The sequence below is a fragment of the Chrysemys picta genome, chromosome 4 (genome assembly GCF_011386835.1).
Source record: "Chrysemys picta bellii isolate R12L10 chromosome 4, ASM1138683v2, whole genome shotgun sequence".
Classification (NCBI taxonomy): Eukaryota; Metazoa; Chordata; order Testudines; family Emydidae; genus Chrysemys; species Chrysemys picta.
This window is the reverse complement of record NC_088794.1, coordinates 153,612,594-153,621,941: the sequence shown is the minus strand read 5'-3', so window position 1 is coordinate 153,621,941 and position 9,348 is coordinate 153,612,594. Positions and strand designations below refer to the sequence as shown.

The 9,348-nt window shown below is 45.3% G+C and overlaps 1 protein-coding gene across 2 annotated transcripts in view; it reads right to left on the bottom strand.

Annotated features, from left to right (window-relative positions):
- Nucleotides 1-266: 266 nt before the first annotated feature.
- The window catches only part of LOC135983243 (myb/SANT-like DNA-binding domain-containing protein 1), an 82,317-nt gene continuing 73,235 nt past the window's right edge, over nucleotides 267-9,348 (bottom strand). The window contains exons 3-5 of one of the 2 annotated variants that reach the window (XM_065594043.1): nucleotides 3,397-3,499; nucleotides 1,817-2,448; nucleotides 267-826 (exon numbers count right to left, since the gene is read on the bottom strand). In XM_065594043.1, coding sequence (XP_065450115.1) covers nucleotides 357-826; nucleotides 1,817-2,448; nucleotides 3,397-3,449 — 1,155 coding nt within the window. In that variant the 5' untranslated portion in view covers nucleotides 3,450-3,499 and the 3' untranslated portion in view covers nucleotides 267-356. Of the gene's footprint in view, nucleotides 827-1,816; nucleotides 2,449-3,396; nucleotides 5,927-9,348 lie in introns of those variants that run through there. The other variant, XM_065594044.1, reaches the window with a different exon arrangement.

The window sequence follows — 9,348 nt, the reverse complement described above, 5'->3', positions numbered from 1 at the left end:
ATAAGGACCGCAGCATAAGATCTCTATCCGCCCTCCCCCGCCACAAAGTCACATGCCCCCCCCCTCCCCACACACACACACAGAGAACATGAAAACCACCTCCCAGACTGACCAGGGTGCCTAGTGACTGCAATGTGTGTGTGACCTTCTGCTGAACCTGCCCCCGTGTCTGTACCCTGGTAAAGGTGACTGTCCTCTCCAATTATCAACCCCCTTTTCCACCTTCAAACACACTCTTCCCTAAAAGAACATGACGGAAACAGTAATTAACAGAAACGTATCTTTTATTAGCAACTACACAGTTAGGGGATGAAACTGGGACGGGGGCTTGGGTGAGGCGGGAAGGGAAGGACTTATCAAATTTTTGGGAATGAGATCCTTCTGGTACTTGAGCAGTCTGCAGGGGTGGAGTGACAGTTTTCACGGCCCCTGCCGCCCCTCCTTCTTGGGACTTTGGGTGAGGGGGGTATGGGAGTTTGTGGCGGGGGAGGGCGGTTAGAGATAGACTGCAGCGGGGCTCTGTCCTCCTGCCTCCGGTCCTGCAGAACATCCACAAGGCGCCGGAGCGTGTCCGTTTGCTCCCTCATTAGTCCAAGCAGCGTTTGAGTCGCCTGCTGGTCTTCCTGCCACCACCTCTCCTCCTGTTCGCTGTGTGCTCGCTGGTATTGCGACATGTTCTCCCTCCACTGGGTCTGCTGGGCCGCATCGGCTCGGGAGCAGCCCATAAGTTCTGAGAACATGTCATCCCGTGTCCTTTTCTTTCTCCGCCTAATCTGCGCCAGCCTCTGCAAGGGGGATGCCAGGGTAGGTCGGGAGACAGTCGCAGCTGTGGGATGGGAAAAAGGGAGAGAATTCCTCACAAAGATAATTTTTTGTGAACAATGAACATAGTCTTTCTCTGTGAACAAGACCATGCAGAGCACCTATCACATGCGCACTCAGGACAAGGTCGAATTTTCGGCCTTCGCATTCAGTGCCTGGGGTCTTGCAGTGGAGGTCAGACAAGCGGGGCAGGACAGCGGAATTCGGGTAGAAGGCTGACATGGTAAGCCGTAGACTTTTGGCTGCTTAAAACTTAAATTATAGCAGTGCCCTCCTTTCACGTTCAAAGCAGTGCTCCTATCATTGGCCAGTTCCTGCTGCCGGCAATCTGGCGAGCATGAACTCTGCCCCGTCCCACCCCCTCGCGGCTGTCCCCGGGAAAGATCCCTGTATGCTGCCCCTCTCCCGCCTCCAGCACGTGGCGGTAAACCGCCGGTGACAGTTCTGTAAAGGAACAGGCAAGCAGTCCCAATAGTAACATTCCCCTAATTCTAAGCAGGTCACCATGAGTGACATCACTCTGCTGAGAATTTCTGAGACCGAGAAAGAGCACATGCTGCGTGAAAGCCAGCAAAAACCAGGGCCGTATGCCGCCATGCTCTGCAAGGCAATGATCCCAGAGTACTTGATGATTGCCTGGCGAGGAAAAGTTTCCTACCATGGAGGACACAATAAGGCCGCTCTCCCCAGGAACCTCATGCAAAGGCTTTCCAATTACCTCCAGGAGAGCTTCGTGGAGATGTCCCATGAGGATTTCAGCTCTATCCCCGGACATATAGACCTTCTTTTCCAGTAGCTGCACTGGCAAGGACTAAAAAGTAGAGCGCCTAGGGCAAACTAATCATGATAAACCGGACATTGTTAAATTCTTTTGCAGTAGTTGCACTGCCAAGGACTAAAATGTTAAGCGCCTAGGGCAAACAAATCATGAAAAACCCATTCTTAATATTCCTGTTCTGTTCAAAATAAATGTTTACATGTTTAAAACACTTACCGACGGATCCTTCCCCTGATTCAGGGTCTGGGTTAACGCCTGGGGACGGTTGGTAGGGGATCTCTGTGAGGGTGATGAAGAGATCCTGGCTGTCGGGGAAATCAGCGTTGTAAGTGCTGTCGACTGCCTCGTCCTCCTCCTCACCTTCCTCATCTTCCCCATCTGCTAACATCTCCGAGGAAGCGGCCGTCGACAATATCCTATCCTCAGAGTCCACTGTCAGTGGTGGAGTAGTGGTGGCAGCCGCACCTAGGATGGAATGCAGTGCCTCGTAGAAATGGCATGTCTGGGGCTGGGATCCGGAGTGTCCGTTTGACTCTTTGGTTTTCTGGTACGCTTGTCTCAGCTCCTTGATTTTCACGCAGCACTGCTTTGCATCCCGGCTGTATCCTCTCTCTGTCATGGCTTTTGAGATCTTCTCGTAGATCTTTGCATTCCGTCTTTTTGATCGCAGCTCCAAAAGCACGGACTCATCGCCCCACACAGCGATCAGATCCAAGACTTCCCGATCAGTCCATGCTGGGGCCCTCTTTCTATTCTGAGATTGCATGGTCACCTCTGCTGGAGAGCTCTGCATCGTTGCCAGTGCTGTTGAGCTCGCCACGATGTCCAAACAGGAAATGAGATTCAAACTGCCCAGACAGGAAAAGGAATTCAAATTTTTCCGGGGCTTTTCCTGTGTGGCTGGTCAGAGCATCCGAGCTCGGACTGCTGTCCAGAGCGTCAACAGAGTGGTGCACTGTGGGCTAGCTCCCGGAGCTATTAGCGTCAATTTCCATCCACACCTACCCTAATTTGACATGGCCATGTTGAATTTAGCGCTAGTCCCCTCGTTGGGGAGGAGTACAGAAATCGAATTTAAGAGACCTCTATGTCGAACTAAATAGCTTCGTTGTGTGGACGGGTGCAGGGTTAATTCGATTTAACGCTGCTAAATTTGACATAACCTCCTAGTGTAGACCAGGCCTCAGGCTTCGAAAGCTGCAGATAGTCAATTTCACAGCTGGGATTAAAACTCAGGATTCCCTAATTATTAATCCCACACTTAAATTAAGGGATGAGACCCTGGAGGTTAGTCCACCTCTTCTCCTTGGAGGTGTAGATGGGAGAATATACATAACTTGCTTATAGGTTGTGGGGTCCTGGGCAGAAAATTATGCATCTATTTGGGCCACTTGCAAGTTCACTGTACTTACATCCAAACTGAACCCAGGCACACAGAGCATTTAGAAGGTGTGGGGGGCATATTCAGAGGGTGAATTTTACACCCTCTATCAATCAAGCTTGCCTGTTAACAGTCACTTTTTCCCTCTGATACTGAGACTGATAATTGAATTTGCACCTCAGTGTATAATTATCAATCTTGTGCTTGATGACATTAAAGAAAGAAATAATTATTTTGCTATTTGAAATTCATATTTAATAAGATGATGCTGAGCAGTGACAGTCTGGCCCTAATTAATTACTTTCCAGGCTCAGAGTACTAAAATTGGTTGGGTATCTTTCCCCCAGGGGTTGCATTTGCACAAAGCTGGGAAAGAGGGAATTAGAGACTTTAATCAAAATCAAAAGACTGGTACCTTGTGATGTGACTGGGATACTGTGTTGGTGAAGATGAATGACTCCAAGTCATGAAGATCTGCAGTTGTGTGGCCAGAGAACATGTTTATATTCCTGTAACAGCTGCGCAAAGATAAGGAAATTACAAACACATTAAAGCGACAACAGTTTGATAGTCAAGGTTGCACAAGAGTTTCATGCCAAAACCCTATTTTTGGCCTTTGGTAACTCTGTGGAACTTTATCTTTTAAGTTGATGTTTTGTATATTCCTGATCCGCCCAAATCCACAGCCCGCTGTGAGAGGCTAAAAAAGTAAAACTCATCCCATTTGCAATAAAGTTGTTAGTAAATGAATCAAACTCCCCATGACTCTTTGTGTATAAAACCCCATGATCCTTTGTGCATGAACCAAAGTGTTTTGTGTCTGTTATTCTCGTATTTATGTCTATGATTCTAGAAACACTGTACCTTGGTTAAATGTAGTGTGTAAACAAATGGTGGAATGTCTGTAATATTATAATCATGATCCTGTTGATTCATGAAGTATGTGTCCAGATGTCCAGGAAGGGACTACTTGTGATTGATGAGATATACTTGTTACTGCAAATGTCATAACCGATGAGATAATGACCCACTGAGAGAGATTTTTAGATTAACGGGAATTACTCATTGCTGCCCGTGTTTTCTATAGTAAGGACTTGGTTATAGATATTTTTTAGGTAATTGATTAGTATGCTGAGATAACATAAAAAGACAGATATCATTAGGTTATTAATTAGCTAAGCTAAGATACTTTTAAAGGAATGTTATGGGAAAGGAAATTCCTTTGTCGAAATTCCTCTCCCACCTGAGAAGCCATTTTACCTCAGTGGTAGCAGGCAGCCACTCCACGCCAGCAGGCCCAGGGAGGTCACCATTGACAGCCATCCAACTGAGACAGAGCAGAAGGACCCCTTAAGATGGTTCAGGGGAATTTTAAGAAAGCCTCTGTATGTTTAAAGCTTCCTTTATGTACCATCCAGGAGTGTATGGGTTTCACTTGTAAATAAAGCTGGATGCCTGTGGTCTGAGTAAGATCTTCCCCTACCCATCTAATAACCGCTGGAGCAGTGCTTACTGGATGTTTAGCTTTACGTATTTAGTATTGAATGTTTAATTGCTATATTGTTATAAGGTATAGAGTATTAAGTAATTATTATATTGTTATATGCTGTAGAGTTAGTTGACATTGTTATTATAGTGTTGCATCTTTATTTGCTGCGCCGTTTCATTTCTTTATACCATAATCCTCATCTATCTCTATTTTTTTTACTGTACCCACTCATTTCGAAATAAATATTATTTTTGTTGTCGAAGATTTACAGCTTACCTGTCTATTCTTGAGGAGGGCTGTATCTGTGTACTTTCAAGGGAAAGCTAGCTAGCTGCGGCTTCTCCTGGCAATTGCTTTAGGGCGAGCCACAACCTTAGTTACCAGTTTAAATAGTTGTAGAGGGTTATTGAACCAAATCTTCTGGTAACAGGGTAAGCTTGCTGCTGCTTCCCTTGGCATGGCACAGTTCTACACTGCCCATTGATCTTATGATCAGGGTCGTGAAGGACCAATCAACCCCTCACTGAGGCCTGAATAACTGCATGGCTCCAACCGGTGACAACTGAAAATCGGCCTGGAAATAGACTCCCCTGACAACTCACCTGCTGGTGTGAATGGGTGTAGCCTGCACAGAGGGTGATGGGGCGGCAGTCATTTACTGCAGCACTGAATTGGGCCCGTGACTACAATCTAAATACCAACGCTAGCATGAAAGAATGGGCAAATTATCAGGCAAGGGAAAAGGGTTCATGATCCAGTCATAAAAGTGAATTGATGCCTTGACTGAAGCCAGGAGTTGAATGCTGGGTAGGAATGGGGTTCTGATTGCAGTCTCGTGCACAACATGATAACAGTGTATTCCAAGGATGAGTATTTACTCTAACACCTTTTCTAGTCCAGGACCTCTTAATGTAGCAGTAGCAGCTGTAAACAGTGTAACATCCATCAATTTAGTCTTGGTGCCTGAGACTTGATCCTGTGTCACTGAAGTCAAAAGGCGGGCAAAATGGAGGGGCTTTAAAGCAAACCCAGTTCTGAGTTACAGCAATTTGCTGGGAAGGAAATTTTACTGCAGAAATTCTGTGGAGAAAAAAAAAACCCAAACAACTAAATGAACCATTTTGCCCATCCCTGCAGCAATTACTGGGGTTATAGACCATTGGAGCAAGTTCCCAAAGGGGTCTGTTAAATTCTCCATCACTTAAAGCCTTTAAATCTACAGTAGATATCTCTATAGAGATGGTCTAACCTAGCCACAAGCCATCAGGCTCAATGATGTTTTCTGGCCTGAGTTGCACAGTAGGTCAGACTGGATGATCAGAGTGGTCCCATCTGGCCTCACATTCAATCTATGAGTGTAAACCTCCTCTAGGGGACGACTACTATCTGACCATTGTGTTCCTTGCCTTGCCGGTGCTCCCTGTCCTTTGACTTTGGCTTTTTCTCTTCAGAAATCTCAGGGTATTTCTAAACAGCAGTTAAACACCCACGGCTGGCCTGGGTCAGCAGACTGGCCTGGGTCAGCAGGGCTGCAGGGCTGTACCATTGCTGTACCATTGCTGTGTGGATGCTGCCCGTGAGGGGGGAGGGTCCCAGAGCCCAGGCTCCAGCCCAAGCCTGAATGTCTACACAGCAAGTGTTAGCCCCGCAGCCTAAGCCCAAGTCATCTGACCTGGGCCGCCACGGCCAACCTGTGGGTCTTTTATTCCAGTGCAGCCGAACACTCACTCACACCCAGGGGAAGAATCACTTATGCTCAATACGTCTATGCTGATTAATTCTGTCTTACATAGCAAAAAGCTTTGGGGAGGATTCTCAGAGCAGAAGGCCAAGTGCAATAGGACATTATGAATATTTAGTTGAATGTGAAGATAGTGTTGGTTAGGCATGCACAGATATCAAAAACCTGGGAGAAAATTGAGGGTTTGTATTTATTTATTTAGTAAACAACTGTTCCATATTATTGATACCTTTGCAGGCATCTTCGCTGTTTATAATAGATGTAGATTTAAAATTAGAACAGCTCTGTGTGATCAGGATTAGGAAAACTGATGTTGTTCTTGCAATCCGTGTTTCCTTCTAGAATTCTAACATTTGTTTTACTGTATTATGTTGAAAACCTGACCCTGATTTTGATAACGTTCCATGCAATAACAACGGTCTTGGATGGTTTAGACACAACAAATTCTGCATCATGGCAGGGGGTTAGAGTAGATGACCCTTGTGGTCCCTCCTAACCCTATGGATCAATGAGTCTCTCTGGCCCCACCCAGTTCAATTTTCAGTTAAATCTGTGCAAAGCCTTCAATTGAGGGCTCTGGCATGGGATTTTGAAAAGCATGCAGGGGAGGTGTCAGTCCAGGTCCCACCGAAAACTGTTGGGGTTTGTGCTCCTAATTCATCCTGACACTTTGGAAAATCCCACTGGTAGGGATCACTCAGGGCAAAATTTCCCAAAGAGCCTCAGTGACTTGGAAGTCTAACGCCCAGCTTTCTAAAGGGATTTAGGCATTGCTGCGCTCAACATTGCAACCACAAACTCATTTAGAACCCTAGCCTCATGTTCAAAAGGCACTTGAGTCTAACATACATCATCTGTTGATGGGATTTTGGCTTCAAAGTGCCTAAATCCCTTTTGAAAAAAGAACGTAGGCTCCTCAGTCAGTTAGCAGGTGCAACGCTGAGCATAGCACTGCCTAAATCCCTTAGAAAGCTGGATCTAAGACCTCTTTTCAGAGTGATTTAGTCACATAGGAGCGCAAGTCTCATTGAAAGTCAATAGTTGGCAAATATTGACTTTAACAGCTTCTACTATAGGACAGGTTGAGAAACAGAGGATAAGGAATAAAAAATAGATTAAAGCATTCTTGCTAACATAGCTAAAATAAATTGCAAACAAAATGTTTCCACATCTAGTTACAAATCACTGGAGGAATGAGTTTCATAGATCACTGTGGGAGAGTAGGGCTGGGGAACTGTCTAGCTACATCTGCTCATGCTAATGCTACTGATGCCTTCAAAGTTTTTGTCTTCTGTTTGTATGCAAGCCAAAGCGAGGGGACATGGAGGAAATGAGCCGTTCTAGCCTTTAAAATCTGTGAGTGAAATCATGAATTTTCACACATAACGTTCAGGGGTTTGAATGTGCGAGTGCCCACAATGCTCTCTCACTCACGTTTACACTGGGAAAATGTCCCAAATGTGCCACTTTCTGGTGTTTGTTTTATGATCAACTTAAAAATAAAACGGAAACCTCAGCCTAGGATTCCTTGTGAACTTGGTAGGTTCCTAGGATCCCACCCATCCAGGGCCGTCTGGCCCTGACCCTACTTCCATCTCAGAGTCCTACAAACCCTTTTATATCCTGGGTTAGACCTAATGAGTCCCTTTAGTCCAGCTTCCCACAAAACCCATCATGAGCCAGCAGAATAACCCTGCTTTCCATTGAACCCTGCTGCATATGGCCTAGCAACCAAGGCAAAGCATTACCAGAGCGTAACCCAGAGTTCTGCCCATAAAGAAAGGGTCAATTTTGGAGATTTTAAAGAAGTGAAAGGGTTAGTTACAGCTGCCCTCAGAGTATGGGCCTGTCAATAGAGAAGTAGAGGAGAAGAACATAAGAACGGCCATACTGGGTCAGACCAAAGGTCCATCTAGCCCAGTGTCCTGTCTTCCAACAGTGACCAGTGCCAGGTGCCCCAGAGGGAATGAACAGAACGGGGAATCATCAAGTGATCCATCCCCTGTCGCCCATTCCCAGCTTCTGGCAAACAGAGGGTAGGGACACCATTCCTGCCCATCCTAGCTAATAGCCATTGACGGACCGATCCTCCATGAAGTTCTTTTTTGAACCCTATTATAGTTTTGGCCTTCACAACATCCTCTGGCAACGAGTTCCACAGGTTGACTGTGTGTTGTTGAAGAAATACTTCCTTTTATTTGTTTTAAACATGCTGAAGAGAGGAATTAGCAGGAAAAATGAGTTCATTATGGCAGATATTGAGTTTGTGATGGTGGCTAGACAGCCAAGAGATTATCAGAGAAACAGCCAGAGAGGCCAGATAGGGGAGAATCACTGGAATTATTGTCACGACAAAGGTAATCTAAAATTGTCCCAATCCATGTCCCCCTGCCCATCTTTACCAGCATTTCCCACACTGTGGTGGATCTAAACCTTTGACTGGCAGGACACAGCAGGGTCTGATTTCCAGAAAATCAATACAAATTTTTGATAAACCAAGATAGTTCTAGTCAAATGAGCCAGAAACCTAGAACTGTTCAAATGAATTTCTCTCCCCTCGGATGTATTTCTGGGGCAGGCTGAAAGCCATGATCAGGGCTGCTGCAGATAGATTAGCAGCACACATTCAATCAGATAGAGGGGAAGCATGCTGTCCAATCCCTTCCATTTCAAGTATTACAAACTGATTGACAAAGTAGGAGGTTTACTGTCAGCGTTCTGACTGATGAGAAGCAGATAAGGAAGAGCTTTAAACAGATAAGACGTACTACTGCAGTAACGGAGTTGGCAAATGAATAAATCAACACTAATAAATATCAAAATATGCATTGAGACGATGCTGCAAGAGAAAAAAATAGGGAGCTGTTGAGGGCAGAACTGGGCCCGTTGTATGGTGAACAGTAAGCTGCATTTATAGCTATTGTTATAAATGTAGACCCAGAAATCCATCGTGGAAATAAGTTCCTTCATCTTATTATATTTTATTTGTATTGCAGAGGCACCAAACAAGACTGAAGCCCAATGGTGTTGTTCATTTTACAAACATATAAGAGACAGTGCCTTGCCCCCAAAGTGTTTGAATAGAACTGGTGGAAAAATTTCAGTTGAATCAGTTTTTTGGTGAAAAACTGGATTTT